The 17,551-nt window shown below is 41.9% G+C and overlaps 1 protein-coding gene across 2 annotated transcripts in view; it reads right to left on the reverse strand.

Annotated features, from left to right (window-relative positions):
* Window positions 1-17,551, reverse strand: part of skap1 (src kinase associated phosphoprotein 1) — a 184,955-nt gene that overhangs the window by 147,652 nt on the left and 19,752 nt on the right. For both annotated transcript variants that reach the window (XM_061232330.1, XM_061232329.1), the window contains exon 3: window positions 16,244-16,269. In XM_061232330.1, the coding sequence (XP_061088314.1) occupies window positions 16,244-16,269 (26 nt within the window). The remainder of the gene's footprint in view (window positions 1-16,243; window positions 16,270-17,551) is intronic.

Here is a 17,551-nt window from a genome sequence, read left to right on the forward strand (position 1 = left end):
TTAAAATGCTTTTCTGTGCGTGTTTGATCTTGCCTGGTGCAATTCAGCCAACTGAGAGGACCTGAAGGCGAGGTTTGCACTTTTTGAGAGTGCTTCATGAGCTCCAATACACCAGACAATCTCAGTACTGTAGTATTTGAATCGAAAACAATTACGTATTTGACCTAGGTCTGGTGCCTTTTCACATATTAAATGAACACGTGTAGAAATGTAATGATATAAAGAAGGCATCCCTGATTCCAGTGAGCAGTTTGTGTCGATTTTCGCGGTCTGGTTTCCGATATGTTAAATTAATGAGTGCTCTAACGATGCGTCTACTTACGTCACTGACGCATTCGGCAATCCCGTTTCATTAAGGTTTCTGATGAGAAAAAACAGCGAACACTCCAGGATGTGCCCTGTCTTTGCTTGCTATGCCGCGTTATTAAACAGGGATCAATATAGATCATCAGTGAACCTCCCTGTGGCAGTATAAAACTCCTGAACACAGAAGCCTTCCACATTCACACACACACACACACACACACACACGCCCCCAGGCTCTGCCTGTGCAGTAAATACAAATATTACACATTGGATCCCATTATGACCCATCTGAGGAGATCCTTCACTTTTCTCTGGGTTTTTATCCTCCCACCCGAGTCAGACACATAAATAAGGGAGACGGATGGGCGAGCGGTTCTACGCGGACAGAAAGCGAGCGTCTCTCGTTCTTCAGACGCCAGACGACGGCCTTAAATCAGGAACCGCACGTGGTTGTTTGTGCGTCAGACACGGGGGTTTCAGTGCACCCCCGTTCGTAACGCTCACGGGCATATTTGCGATATTTAATTTCATTAGCGGCCAGGTTGCAAACAGAGCCTAAGTGTGATCTTTCGCAGGCCAGAAAGCTCTGCCCCTGATAGGGAGCTAAATTTACCCCCTGCTTTAAACATCCAGGGTCATGACTTTTTACACTGTTTATGTACTGACGCGTAATCCCTGGCAACAGGAAGGCAGTCAATCATTTGAACTCAGAGCAAAAGGCTGAAGTTCATATTAGGTTGTCCAATTCCTGTCAAATTGTTAATTAAATATTAACCCTGTCCTTTTCTTGGAAACATAAGCGAATGTCTGTTGAAAAGTGAGTATTTTTAAGCAATAAAATTTTCCTTACAAGTTTCTTAACGTGTGAATTCCACTTCTGCAGGGTGGCTGATTTAATAGGCACATTCCACAAAGTGGCAGTTCACACCAACACACATTCTAGGGATGCACACATTCTCAGAGGGCATCGGGTTGTAATACCACTCATGGCCTTTTGGGGGCACCCCACACTGACATGGAACGAGGTCGTCTGTTGTTCCATAGGAACAATTAAATAAATACACTTGAGGAAAAATTGTGACGGGGTACGGCAGTTGTATAATATTAATTATATAATATTTATTTATAATTCAATTAACAATTACATAATATTCATTATTGCCAATGTATTTGTTAAAATAAAAATAACACACAAAACATTAAAGCAGGTTCTTTGGGGCAAGGCAAAATATACATTTACCCATTAATTTACACAACATTAATTGTGCAGATCCTCAAGAACTGAAGAGAAAGCTGCTACAGTTAAATGTACAAAGGTAGCATATTTACAATGTGTCACTTCCACAAGATAAATGGTATTGTTGTTACTCGATGGCATTCAATGGAAGAAATCGTGACAAAACTATTTCATTACATGTGCACACAAGAATTATATTTTCAGTTATAGGCTCAGACAGGACTGTCAAGTACTTCTGTTTAATTTGAGTATTTGAGTAATTCCGAGTTTAAAGCTGCTTTCACATCATCATCGTCAAATTGCTCGACCTAAGGTGTCCAGTCGTATCACAGCTTTGTGTGAAGCACGCCTATGCTACCTAGCAGTACAGATAAAGCCGTTTCACGTAGGCTAGGCTACATGGTTCGTTTCTTGGCGTTTTGGGATAAACCCATTATTATTTGGTTCACAAAGCGAGCACATAATTTAGCCTTTTATAGCCGCAGACAACTTACTACTATCACGTATTGCTGCGGCTTGTTACAGTTTAACGAACCAACGGCTTCCTGGATGGATGACGGTAAGTTTCACAACTGCCCCTCGATTCTTCCCATGTATTAGTTACCGCCATACTTGCCGTTTGAATCCAGCGTTTGGTTCTTGTCATGTGAAAGCAGCTTTAGGTACACTCATTTTCACTTTCAATTGATTCTGTTTCATTCCACTTAGCCGTACAGTAAACAGTATTATAAATGCAATTAAATTCATCTGCTGGGTCAACAAGCTTAATACCACAATAAGAAGTGAATAACTGAGTGCAGTCATTACCCAGATGGCTCTGAATCAGATCATTCATAAAGATGTCTGCAGGGACCCAGTGTGTGTTTTTAAAATAAACACCAGCTAATTTATATGTATAAAAATGACTTCCAAGCCATAAAACCTGTTGACTTTATGAATGCATTTGAAAATTGTGGCAACAGGCGCTCCGAGCCCAATGAATGTCTGTTTTTAGTCCGGCCTCACTGGCCATGTTTTTTTCAAGGAGAAATGATTTACATTATTTACTGTCCATAACCATGAACATGACAGGATTATTAAGAAAATGTATACGATAACAGTAAAGCAAAGAAAGTGGTGGGACAACATTGTGGTTCCAGCCTCAATCTCAGCGGAGTGAGATTTGATTTTTATGGAACGTGATCTGATTTAACAGTGCAGTTATTCAACTAACAGCACAAGTTTTTGAATGATTATTAAAGCTTAGTTTCCGCAGTGTGAATATCTTACATTATTCAGTTGGGTGACCTTAAAATTCCTTCGTTTTACTGCGACAATGCTTAAAGGTCCACACGCCACACGCTCTTTTCTTCGTTTTAGTATCCCTAACCCTGCCCCCAGAGCCATGCCCCATATGTGGTCAGCTCTCTGTGTTAACATTTAGCAACATCATACGATTATTATGCAACAACATACATCATGTCACGTGGGAAATCATTTCACAAACAGCCTGGAATAATAGCAGTCAGACACCAAAAATATGTGTGTGAGCCTTTAAAGACAGAGTGTAAAGGCACCCCCTCTCTGAGTAATAGTATTTTACTCTCCGTACACACTATCTGTTGACAGCAATGCAAAATGATGCCATGAACATCACTGGCATGCCTTCGAAATTGAAGTTCACCCAAGATAATTATCACATAAAATCACACCGCCCAGTGCGATACAGATATCGGCGTGGCTGTCACCGGGAGGTAGGGCAGAAATTTCTTCACTTCCAGTGTGTTTGTTAAGAGCCGAGCCTCAGCTGGGGGAAAACTGAAACAATTAGCTTTAAAGTGTTAATGAGCCTCACAGAGGAGACAGATCGAAGCATGCAAATCAGGAGAAAGGTTAGTCACGTCACAAAAATTGCGGCGTGCAGCACTGGTGAAGAAAAGGGTTGCCTAACTGTTGCTTACTTACTTTTTGTCTACTTGTATTTCTTGTATGACAGACCTGGGTCAAATATGTCATCGTTTTGGATTCAAAAACCTTTCCTGATCTTTACTGAGCTTCTCCGGTATATTGGAACACTATGAAACACTCAAAAAGTTAAAACTCCGCCTTCTGGTCCTCTTAGTTGGCTCAATTGCACCAGGGAAGATCAATCAAGCACAGAAAAGTATTTGAATCCAAAACAATGATGTGTTTGACCCAGGTTTGCTGTATAACAACCACATTCTAAATTCCCCCTGGAAAAATTACTGGCTGAAACTTCCTACCCAACGAAAATATAATGAAGATCCCATGAGCTGGGCAGTGATGATCAGGAAGATAATGGCATGTCTGTTCTTACAATGACCCACTCTTTCATTCAAGAAAATGTGACGTCTGCAATAGACCTCTTGGGGGAAAATCCTATTCAAACACATATCAATTTATTAATTTCCAGCTTCACTGGCACCATTTTTGTTCATTAATTGGTAACTGTCTCTCTCTCTCTCCCTCTCCCTCCCTCCCTCTTACTTGCCGTCCACCAGTGGCAGGACTCTTGACTCAAACCGACGGACACAATTATGGTTCATTTGACCGTAATTCGCCCTCCCAGCAGAGTGGCTTTAATTGACTGCATCTCGGGAGAGATTGCGCTCCAACCCTGAAGCCACGGCCGCTTCTTGTAATAGGCTTTGTTTTCATTAATTAGTTGACACCGCTCCTAACCGGCGGTGTCCCCAGCCTACTGTGCAGGCCCTTCAGATCACCCCGCCCTGCCCAGACACATTTCATCTGCCCCATAATGCAACGCTGTAGGGTGCTCGTTCGCTTGCGGGTTACCTGTGAAAATGCACACTTGCTGACGGAGAGCTGCTGCTGGGCCCTTGAGCAAGGCCCTTAACCCCACATTGCTCCAGGGGGGACTGTCCCCTGCTTAGTCTAATAAACTGTAAGTCACGTTGGATAAAAGCATCAGCTAAATAACTGTACCATAGTGTAATGTGCATTGTGCCAGGTCACCTAACAGCAAGGAACAAGACTGCAATACGCAGATGAATCAGTCCACCCCGATATGTCTAAAACTACACAAGACTCTTACTCTACCTCCCTACTAAATATCCATCTATTTTTGATAGGGCACACTAAAAACACAAATAAATGGATAGCTATAACAGTGAAGTCAAGAAGCTGCATACAATAATTTTTAATGCGTAGTTATTGCACCACACTGGCAGTTTTTGGAGATGCTGCCATGTTGCTTCCGCATGTTTCATGACTCGGTGATTGAATGCTTGCTTGGAACCAGAAATGCTCAAATATGAAATTGGTTTGGATTCAAATACTTTTCTACGCTTTACTGAGCTTGTCTGGTGAATTGGAACCTATGAAATACTCTCAAAAAGTGCAAACCCCAACTTCTGGGGTCCTCTTGGTTGGCTCAATTGCAACAGGCAAGATCAATCGAGCATAGATTGGTTTCAACACTGCCGCAGACCCAGGTTTGTGGTCATGTGAAGATGGATTAATGCCACCTGACTGTCTCAAAGCTAATCAACACAAAGGGAGTTATGTAGACAATGTACAACAGTTCTGAGCATTCAGGGTGCCCTGTAGCCTAGTGGCTAAGGAACATGACAGGGACCCAGAAGGTTGGTGGTTCAAGCCCCGGTGTGGCCAATTTAAAATCAATGCAGCTTGCCCCCACATTGATCCAGGCAGTATTGTACTGTGCTTAGTCTAATAAACTCTAAGTCACTTTGGATAAAAGCATCAGCTAAATAACTGCAATGTAATCTAAAATGCAAGGGCAGGAAATTGCCTGCATGATAGCAATTACTGTATGCATTAATGTGATAGTTTCACCATAATCATGGCACCAACAAGATTATCTGTGCGTTTGCTGTACTGTTTGCTATACTGTGACCAGTGAAAACAGACAGAAACATGAGAGGACTGCATTTGTTCTCTTAAATTACACAAAATGGCAGGTTTTACAGCACAGCACGGATCATGGGTGTGTGCGGTTGGTTTAAAAGATGGATTATGTCTGATTCCAAAGCTGTGAATCACTGCACGTGTTCAACCATACCAGGAGGAGTCCATCTACTATTTTGGAGCCCCACACCTGTACTTCCACAGACATGCGCATGCATGCATGCACACGCACGCACACAGACACACATACACATACACGCATGTACACACGTACACACGTACACACACAGACTTGCATGCACATATGCACACCCACACACAAATACACACACTCACACATGCACTCGCACACACACTCACGTACACACGCATGCACGCACACATGCACACTCACACACACACACACACACACACACACATACACATTTAAGCTAGAAATGAATAACAGATGTACCATTACTTGATTTTATTGGATCACAATCCAGTAAATAGCTATTTTTTTGTTCCATGTAGTATTTGCTTGTGAACGCAATTCATTTAGGAATTGTAGCTTTTCTTATCAGAGAGAAATTACTTTTGAATATTCATGAGTATGAAATATTAATCAGTGGACGCAGTCTCACTAGGTGATCCCAGCCAATTCGATTATTTCTGTTTCTGCAGTGGCATGACTGGTCTAAAGCTGCAGTTCACAGAATGAAACATTAGGGGGTGCTGCAGTGCACAAGACCAAAAGGGAAAATTCACAAAATCATCTTAACTGTTTCATGGCAACCCAGGAAAACAAAATAAAATAAACAGATACCAGTGTCAGGCAAATTTGGCAAATTTTCAATTTTGGCAATGTATTACTTTAGCCAAAACTGCAAAATATGTATACATTTAATACATTTAATGTAGCATAATTTCTGTAAAATAATAGGTTGATCAGCTACAATATAGATATAACCACAATGTTTAATAATGAATCATGTGTAAGTGGGGAGTAAGTGCTCTGAAATCTTCCTAAGGCACTGTCGAGGACAGCCGTGTTAAGCAGTCGGTTAAGAATGTCAGTCAAACGTGACTCACTGTGATGAGGCTGTGACTGTCATTACTGGCTGTCTTGCATTCACATTTCATCTCCCTCACTGCTGTGGCTTTGTGGGAAGAGCCCCTGTCATAATTCTTCAGCTCGCCCGAGAACGAGCGCTCAGATGAAATGGCACACCGGTGTACAAACAGAGGGTTAATAAAATGGATGCTTTATGGGTGTATTTATTTGACAGGCAGTTATCAGGGGCTGGCGGAGAGAGGCAGTAAAGCCACTTGACCACAAGGGCAAAAGCAAGAGTCTAAGCTGTGCCCAGGGTCGTCAGAGGGAGTGTGTAGCACTGCTGCGGTGCGGAGAGTGCAGACGGAGCGTTAAACTGAAGTCGTTTGGTCGTTCAGTCGTTCATGTCTGCAACCAAAACCAAGACTATCAACACCAGCACGACCGTTACTACCACAGTCACTGCTCACAATTTTTGGACTAAGACACCAGGGCTCCATGCTTTTCTTAAAAAAAACAATTAGCCAATTATTATAATATATTCAGTTTCTTAAACATCCCCTTAAACATCCCCCCGGGCCATGGAACACGGTCAAAAGACAACCCAAATTAAAACTCAAAACAGTCGAAATCATAACAAAAACTTGACAGCAGCAGCAGCAGCAGCAGCCGAATGCCAGGCATCCAACTTTCTGTAATTCGATTAGTCAATTCAATGCTGTAACATCGATGGCATACTCTTTAAATACCCTTCTTTTGTTGTCAGCACAGATCACCAGGCAGTGGGTGAAAGGGCCAATTGCTCATGAGAAGGGCTCCGTTTCAGAGGCGAGCCTTCACTTTATCTGCTCGAACCGGACCTCTAAAACAAAGATTTATCATCGGGGAGTCCCAGCTGAGAGGGTGCAACATCGCAGCTGTCCAGGCCTGCCCCCTGGGCCTGAGATTTGCGGACAGAAAGGTCAAGCTCATATCCCCACTCAAAATCATACACAGATACATACTGTACATAACAATAAGGCAGGCAGGGCTAGCGTATCGGGAGACGAACCGTCAGATAACACGCAGCCTGTTTATTTTAGCTGCAATGAAACCAGAAGTGAGAGAAAAACCTTTTTTTAATCAGCTAAAACAAACACGGGCTTATATTTGATTATTCATACATCATCTTCATACTGATAAGAAATAAATGATGTGTGACTGTATCAACAAACATCAACAAAGGTTCCCTGACAAACGGTTTGTCTGTTCCCCAAGAGGGGGGTAAGGGCCCTGCAGACTTGTCGTGAGAGAGAGGAGCTTCTGATCGGCTAGACGCCAAGCACGAGTGTGAGTTTTGGAAGGCTCATATCCGAAACGTAACGCCATTTCAATGTTCATTGTGACAAGAGCTTCCATGCCCAACGTGGACCGACTGCCATGCTGTAAAATCCAGCTATGCCAGTTTGACCAGCTTGAAAATTGAGCTGGTCAAGATGGTCATAAGCTGGTCTAGCTGGGTATGAGCTGGTCGACCAACATGGCCAAGCTGGTCAACCAACATTGCCAAGCTGGTCATGAAGCTGGCCTAGCTGGGTATGAACTGGCCAACCAGCTAGTGCTGCTAGCTTATCTGGTTGACCCACTACCAGCCATTTCAAAACAAATCTTGAGCTTGTCAAACCATGTCAAGCTGGGAGCTGGTCTGAACTGGTCAACCAGCTACCAGCTGCTTCAAAACCTAGCTTGAGCTGTTTTTTTTCAGCAGGGTACGCAGACTTGCCTATCAATTATGAATAAATGGTAAAAAGAGTGGAGCTGGGTTCAGAGGCAGCCAGTCATTTCAAGGAGGAAGAGTGACCGTTCTCCGGCCTCCGTCAAACACGAGCAGATCAGGCAGCTCCGCCATGACAAGAAAACTATGAAAGACCAGACAAGATGGAGGCTTTCCCATGTCCACATTGATTTTGTGATACAATGCAGCTTCTTGAGTGTGGCAGGAATATGCTATTCAACTGAAAATGACATTTAGAAAGCTAGAATCTGCCATGAATAATACTTTCAATAATAATTTCCCTTGAGCAAAGCCCTTAACCCTGCATTGCGAATTCACCCATTCAATGCCAATTGGCTGCCATGCAAGGCACCAACAAACTCGTCAGGAGCAATTGTGGCTTAGGTGTATTGCTCAGGGACACTTCGACACCGGCAAACCTCTGACTGCCAGACGACTGCTCTGACCTGAGAAAAATAGGTAGCAATAGGAATCACGAAAAAACAAGGCCAATACGTGAAATGGCTCTTTAGAAGGAAAATAAGGCAATTAAAGAAACGTCAATGCTTGCATCCTAAGAAATAACTCTTTGGCCTAACCAGGCCAGATTTGTGGAGATTTTATTGCCGCACATTCCACAGCAACAGAACACACAGAGGCAGGGAACTGCTCTCCTGCTCGTAACGTAATAGGGTTACATCTACAGCTGTACTCTGCCCTGCTACTAGGACCTTATTTATTGGTTCTCTGGGTCATGTATCCTGTGCTTGTAATAAATGACTTTTTCCTCCAAAAGAAGGACCTAGCTTGGGTGTGGGCTCATCTCTCCTCTGCTCTACACTCCTCTATACACAGAATGTTCTCTCTTCATTCTCTCTCTCTGTCTCTCTCTCTCTCTAGTTCAGTCAGCTCTCTCTCTCTAGTTCAGTCAGCTGGATCACCCAGTTAGAGTTTATTCATTGCGAATCACCTACTGACGTTTGCATAAGTCCTTACTGATAATGATATTAGCTTTCGTATTTTAAGGCATTTTTTTAGCTATATATTCCTTGCCGATTGGTCTCCTATTGATTTAAAATGAGTAGGAGTCACCAACTGACATTTGCATAAGTCCGTACTGATAAGGCTAATAACAGACGAAACAAGAAAGTTATATTTCACTCTGTGTGCATAGTCTATGTCTCCCATAGGAAACATGCAGACTAAGCGCTGAAAAAGTGAATTTCTACTTTAATCTTTTCATGCAATGTTATAAAATGTAAATCTGCTTTGTGATTCATGGATAGCGTTTATAGGAGCACTGAGCACTGCTTTCATCTGGTGGGGGAGGGTGAGTGCTTTCTGCCGGAAGGCCATTAGGAGGCGCTGAAGTTTGTCAGGACACCCAGATGAGCCCCTTGCCAATACCCGATGTTGTGGTGTAAGGATGCACCAAGCGCTCATTTCTCACACGTGAAAACAAATTTATTGCACCGCTTCTCTTTTTATAAAACACCACTAGACACACACACAATGTTTTCTCGTTGAGCATTGTGGAATATTATGGAAACATTCGGAAAGCAGTTTTGTGTCAGGTAAACCGGAGAAGTGTCAGCGATACGTCTCGCGTTTGAGGCACGTTATCTCCAGAGGCTGTTGAGCTTTTCAAATATATGTCGTTGGCAGCCATGGGTTTTCACTGTTTTCCATCAGCTGGAGGTCCCTTACAATAAAATGTGGCCCGAAAACAGCAGGCTTAAATCATACTGGTAGTGAGAGGAAAGCCATCATGTCTCGGCACCCATCATCTCCCTGCACGTTTCAGCTCTGTCCATCATGGCCTCAAAAATGAGGCCATGATGGACTCAGCCAAATAAATACCATTATGATTCTGGTCAGCACTGAGCTGCCTCGTAATTTCAGTTTTTCTTGCCCATGCTACACTATTGAAATAAAAAGACCAATTATTGACACTGCAGCATATGTTCTCACCATCCCTCAAATTCTAAAACAGGCTAATTCAGTCCCAACACATACATTACATTGTGGGTTATCCCACAATTCATGAGCTGAAAATTAGAAGGTTTTATCTGCGGTCTGAGAGTTTTGAGATATCAAGCTTTTAGATACAACTTTGAAATTTTGCTTTTTTTCATGCTTTTAAACAGGATTTGTGTAAAACTTCACACATGTATTTAGTGCCTTATAACCAACATGTTTATGACAATTGTCAGTCAGTCAGAACCTTCTAATTCTCAGCTCACAAATTTACGTTCACCATTTAAGGTTGAATGCAAATCCCATCCCCAATCCATCTCTCTTGGAATTTGTAATGCAAGTTACAGGCATAAATAAAGCCCGTAGCTGGTACATTGTAAAGCTTGATGCCAGCAAATGTTTCTAAAAAGGAACACTGTGGGAGAAGTGTACTGGCACTGAAGTGAGGATGGGCTTAAGGGAGAGAGGGGCATTGTGGGTCACACTGCCGCTGAATTTTTCTCATATTACGGAAGCCAGCAGAAGAATTCCTCAGTGGTGTGAGGTTTGAGCTGGGGCCAGGTTTCCTGTCTGATCAGAGAGAGGAAGCTATCAGACTCAGAGCTGCCGCCACTAGGGGCGCCCTTTGCCATAAGGAAGCCACAGCAGCACACAGACTGAGACACTCCCTACCACTCAGATGCAGGGACAACAATGTTTATCCTTCTGAAAGTAAGCTCCAAAATGTAATACAGGTGGAATTACAGATTGTCCTTGTTGAATGTAACATACTTTGAGGACATTATTTAATATTTCTGAAGGGAAATGGCACATAAATGTCAATAAATTGGAAAATAATTGACCTCTGAAAAATACCTGAAATGCAAAGCCATTGTCAAGTATACTAACCTTATTTAGCTATGTCATCAAACAGTAGCTAATGAAGTCAATGTTACTTAACAAGCCATTGTTAAGGGAACTTTTACCCCAACATGGCCAGGTCAAAAACTACAAATATAATCCATCCATCCATCCATCCATTATCTGAACCCGCTTGTCCTGATCAGGGTCGCAGGGGGCTGGAGCCTATCCCAGCATACATTGGGCGAAAGGCAGGAATACACCCTGGACAGGTCGCCAGTCCATCGCAGGGCACACACACCATTCACTCACACACTCATACCTACGGGCAATTTAGACTCTCCAATCAGCCTAACGTGCATGTCTTTGGACTGTGGGAGGAAACCGGAGTACCCGGAGGAAACCCACGCAGACACGGGGAGAACATGCAAACTCCGCACAGAGAGGCCCCGGCCGACGGGGATTCGAACCCAGGACCTCCTTGCTGTGAGGCGGCAGTGCTACCCACTGCACCATCCGTGCCGCCTACAAATATAATGTTACACATTATTTAGTAGTCTATTATATCATCAGAAAGTGCACAATATGTCTTTTTTTCTGATCTGTCAGGTGAACAACCAAAGCTTTGTATTGGAACAACCTTTTATGGCAGACACACAAAGTATCCTAACACTATAATTTCCATCTTAAGTTAAATGAAACACAGTAGAGAGACTGGTAAGCATTTATTTGGTAAGCAGCCATGACAAATGCTTGAAAACCATGATGGCCAATGCCAATCTATGAACATAAACTGCAGTTTAGAGGTGCCCCTCACTGCATGTGAGGACTGTATTGCAGCCTCTTTGTGTAGTTTATGTTCATAGATTTTCATCGAGGCCATCCTGGTTTATCACTTACATAAAGGTTGGTTGCATCAGTTACACCTGATAGAAAATCTAGGATTCAGAGTTTCGGGGTTAGCTACAAATGGCTCAAGAGGTAAGAGCAGTCGTCGTGTTGCCGGTTCGTTCCCGGCCTAGATGTCAAAGTGTCCCTCAGCAAGACACCAAAACCCCCATATGCTGTTGATGAGCTGGTTCGTGCCTTGCATGGCAGCTAATCACCGTTGGTGTGTGCGAGTGTGTGTATGAATGAGAAGCATCAATTGTACAGTGCTTTGGATAAAGGCCGTATATAAATGCCAACCATTTACCAATGTTTATGCCAAAAAGAGGTGCTCCTTCAAATCCACAGCTGCAATTATGCAATTATGATGATGTATAAAAGCAGCAAGCAATGTATTCGCTAAGTTTGTTTGTTATTAGCCAAGTCCATAACTTATGCCAAAACAATATAAATATCAGAATTAGGTAACTTAGGTATGCTCATGTTTCGGAAATGTTAAAAGATTCTTTCTGCTAACACCATTTGATCGCATGAATCCACACAGCACTATAAAACTTGAAATTCTGTCAAATTACAGAAACCCGGTTGCCAGTAAATTGCTGTAAAATGTACAGGAAATAATGTTACAGTGTAGACAAGCTAATCAACATACAACCATGCTTCAGATATGTTCTGTTATCACACTGCTACAGTTTGTTCAAAAAATGATTTATCTACATATTCACTGTAAAACATGGACTGCATATTTAACAGTATTTTTCTGGCAGCAAAGTTTCCAGTTAAGTAAGAGCTTGTGTTTCATAAATAACCTTCAAAAGCGCAACAGCAGCCTCCAACAGGTGAGCTCATCCAAGAACAACCAAGTGAGGCCCACATTCCACTCCGCGCGCACTGGCCAGCAATTGTCACGCTGTGTCGAGACTTTTGTTATGTTACAAGGGAGAGAACTTGTGACTTGTTGAGCCCAGCTGTGTGAACATGTCCCTCAATAGCCAAGGTTTCATAAAGCTGTCATGACTTCTGGAAGCACCATGAACATTTATCCACGAGAAAAATAAACTTCTATCACTGCGCTTTAAAGCAGGTCTACAGTTGGTTTCCCAAAGGTTGGTCAGATGGCAAAGCCGTAGTCCATATCAGCTTATAACATCACACTCACCGACAGGATAGACCATTTCAGCACCTTCCCCCAGCTCTGAGTAGCAGCTCTATAGCTATCTACTACACTACAGACAAAGACCGCTGTGAAAAACTGCCCACAGCAAGGGAACATTATGTACAAAACTTTGCAATTTATCTTAGGGAAGACAGGCTGCTTTTTTTCCCCTTTTTTTGGGGTTGGGTGTACTGTAGGTGTATGCCACAAGCCCGGGTTTCAAACATGGCACGGGACATAAATTAGCATGATTAATTTATTAAATAAACTCATTGCTCAAACATAATTTGGCAGATTCAGACAACAAGGTACTGTGTGGCACTCGCTGTAATAATGTATCATAATTTACAACCTGTGCATCATGTAGCGCATCGTGAAAGGAAGCCCCATGATATATTGAAATGCCATCAGTCATCCCGCCATGTACATTTTTTTTAAGTGTAGCACAGGATCTGGAAAGCACCTTCAATTTCAGAAGACAATGAATTTCCTTTTCCCCTCACTGACGGTGCTTTTTAAACTCTGTTTAGTCACCTACTTTAACTTAATCTATGTGCTCTAACACAGATACTCTCTCTAAGGGGAGCTGGGCCTTGGTCCCAGAGATCATTCATTATCTGAGCTTTTGCAGCACTACTGTAAACACAGGCGCACATTCTACCTCTCTATCTCTGTCTCCAACTCACAGGCCCACATACACACACACCAGCACACTCAGACGCACACACACATACACACACAATCCCTGTCTGACTCACACACGCACACACCAGCACACACACATACACACACACACAAACAATGTGTTGCTCCCTCCTCTGCTCAAAGGCTATGGCCCTTCAGTGTTCTGCAGGACCCATAACCACTGCCAAAAACACTTGAGGAGAACACAGCTAACATGACCACTGTTTCTTTCCTTTCTACACAGTCTGACAGGAAGGGCTAGTTTACTGTTCTGTAGGGTGTGCACAGAACAACTGCAATGTTGTATGATATTTATTTTAGGGTTGTGCATAGTGTCAAGGTGTTACAAAATCAAATGGATATGTTAACAATGCTGATGTCGGCCTATATAGTACAGCCATTATATGAAATGGCTGTATGAGGTAGAGGGGTATGACACTGATAACCACTTCACTTCCTTGATGAGTTTCAGAAGTTGCACACCACACCCTGACTCTTTTTTGTCACCCTGTGTGTTTCCTCACTCCATCACATAGTGGTGAAGACCGGACAACCGGGTCAAGACAAGGGATGTAGCTGGAAAGGAATCCTTCAGGACCCCAGCTGGTGCTGTCTACTGTGCCAGAGTGCCCCTCTCCAACCAGATGCTTCTCTAGATAATATCTGATGTCTGAAATTAAGACTGAACGTAATTAAAACATGGTTTTTAAATACCTTGGATGGCCGATGGAAAGTTTTGTTTCGGAAAAAAGCTCAGTTGAAACTCATAGTATGGATAACAGAGCATCCAACAGAGCACGAATAGGCTGAAGTTGAAATTGAAAATTCACCGTAAATCATTTGGAAATACATTACATAGTAATGTGGGATTTATCAAAGTCTTCGGATGTCAGTTATTAAGTAAGATCCGAACGGACTTCACAAGTGCTCTCAGCTGTGTGCCTAAATGAAAGCATGCGGTTGTGGTTTCATTATTCCATTCACTCATATTTTATTTTGATTATTTTAATTTGCCATTTGAATATTATAATAACTCATATCATATAAAAAACACAACTGGACTCAACATTAAATAGGTGATGTTTCATTTGGGTAATCCTGATTAATGAATGCTTAATTGGAGTTGAATATGAATTCCATAAAACGCATTAACTAAGTTTGCTATGAATAAGTCATAGCTTAGACCTCTGTTTATATAGCTGACCTCTCTTTACATTACATTTACACTTATTGCTTTATTTGAAGATTTGGTGCATGGCATAGCCTACTTCAGAAAGAGTGCATCTTCAAAGACCGAGCCGGTATCTTTGGTAGGGCCATAGACTGTATAAAAATGCTTCCGACCGCCCAGAGACCTCCATATTGAACACACTGGAGCCAGAACTCATAAGATCAACACGCCGTTCCTGTCCAATTCCAGAGCGTGTTCAGGTGCATTCCGTCCTCAGCATCGTGGGGACTGGCACAGGAGAGTGAAAACTAAAAACACATCACTGTCGCCCTCCTGGGTGATTCCAGGCAGCAACTTAATAACTTTGCCTCCAGTTTAATGTGAATCCTTTTTTGTTTTACCTGTTCCATAGTATGTGGAACTCGAGACAGAGTTTACGACAACAGCAATATCATTTTTATTTTAGTCCTATGTGGCGCATACATAGTTTATGTAGCCTATATAACCAAAAGAAAGCTAATTAGCAACAAACTATGTTTACATGTTAGTTTGGCACATTGAAATTGGCTACTACTCTTCCTGATGAGACGTTAAACCAAGGTCCTGACTGACGTCATTAAAGGTCCCATGACACTCTTTGCAAAGAGTAGGTATTTCCCTGGTGTCCTGGCTAAATTCCAAACCTGGCTCCTTCAACCTGCCAACCAAGCACTTATTGATTCAACTGGCAAAAAGATTGATCTCTCCCTCTTCACCTCAGCTGGTGTGTGGTGAGCATTCTGGTGCAAAATGGCAGCTGTGCATCACCCAGGTGGGTGCTACACATTGGTGGTGGTGGTTGAGGCGAGTTTCCCCCTCATCACTGTAAGTGCTTTGAGTGTCTAGAAACGCGCGATATACATGTAATGATCTATCTATCTACTTATCATAAGTGGTGAACAGTGAATTCTGTGGTCCTCATAAGGGATTTTAGGGTGTCCATAAATTCTGATCACCCATTTACACTCAGATTTACAAAACATTTATAAATGTACTTTTGTCGGTACTACAAGGGTTGTTTTGAAAACATTATAAAAACTTTTTACTTTTTAATATGCAGAATTTTGTTGGTCAGATAGCTACCTGGATGGTAATTTGTTTTTAATAAAGCTTTTCAGAATGGTTTCATACAATGCATTTTCATACAATACATTTTAGATCCATCCAAGTACACAGTGAAAGTACAATTTGCACAAAACATTCCTCCATATTCCATACTAAAATGTGTAAAAACAAAATATATGAAAATAAAAAGCTCAGTAACTTACCTCTGTATGGAAACTCCTCAGGAAATCTGTAAAAAAGAAAATTATATATATGTAAATTTAGTTGGAATGCAAGGTCATGCACATAAATAACATAGATACTGTAAAGGGATTAAATGAAATAAGATACATCACAGTCTCATGCAATGTACAGGCCAGGCAATAGAGCTGGAATACTGCTGGGTCAGATGGTTAATGATGTACAGTACTGTAGTAGGTGATGTCAAGAAAGAAAAGCACATGTTTTCTGAAACCACACTACCAGTTCTCAAAACTCTAAACAAAGCCGCAATACCATTAACCATACACCATATAATACCATAACAATTATTCAAATCAATGTAACCAAAATGGACACTTGACCAAAGCAGCCAACATCTTAACTGGCTAGGGTGGCATTTTTATTTTTATTTTTTACTAAATCCTGCATTATAGTGTAAGCTATAATTAGACAAGATTAATTAGATTAATTATAATTATGATTACATTGAATTTTGACTTGTGGGTAGCCTACAGCAGTGCCCCCAAATCATAATTCGTTTCTCTGTTTCTGCCAAATCGGTTGTTAAAAACCTTGGTGTAACTATTTTTTCAGAACTGTCTTTCCAGGTCCATATTAATAATGTCACCAGAGTGGCCTTCCACCTGAGGAACATTTCCAAATTAAGGAAGATGCATTTGTAACCTCACGGATGGATTATTGTAATGTTTACAATTGTAAATCACACTTTTTGTGAAACATTACACACATTTATCTACTTTTGGCACTATTCTTACAAATGTAATGTATTGTATTCACATGCAAAGCACTACCATTCAAAACTCTAAACACAAATGACCAATTGGCCAAATTACGTCCTGATGAGTTGTAATAGTAGTTACAAACAGTTTCATTTATCAATCACAACATACACATGAATAAAAGGGCCACAGGTTTGCTCTCCTGTATTGGTGAACAATAGATGCTTGTGTTGCAGTGAGAGGTAGAGTAAGAGGTAGAGGAGGAGAATGAGGAGTAGTAGAGTAGTTCTCCAACACCAAGCCCACCATGTCCCCTACTGCCCATCTGATCACCATGTTTATGACCAGAATCAACACAGATGCCCCTTCTACAGGCAATGAAGGAGGCATCTAGTGATATTCCTACAGACGCACACCAGGGTTGGACATGTCATGACAGGGGAGGCCCGCTGCTTGGCCAGAGAAAACATCACCGGTTCTGTGGCCAGACAGAAATGAAAGACAGGATGCAAAAAAAAAACATTTTCGTAGCTATAATTCAGTCTACTGTATACAGTATTTGTATTTCTC

This window comes from Conger conger, chromosome 2, assembly GCF_963514075.1.
Source record: "Conger conger chromosome 2, fConCon1.1, whole genome shotgun sequence".
Lineage (NCBI taxonomy): Eukaryota > Metazoa > Chordata > Actinopteri > Anguilliformes > Congridae > Conger > Conger conger.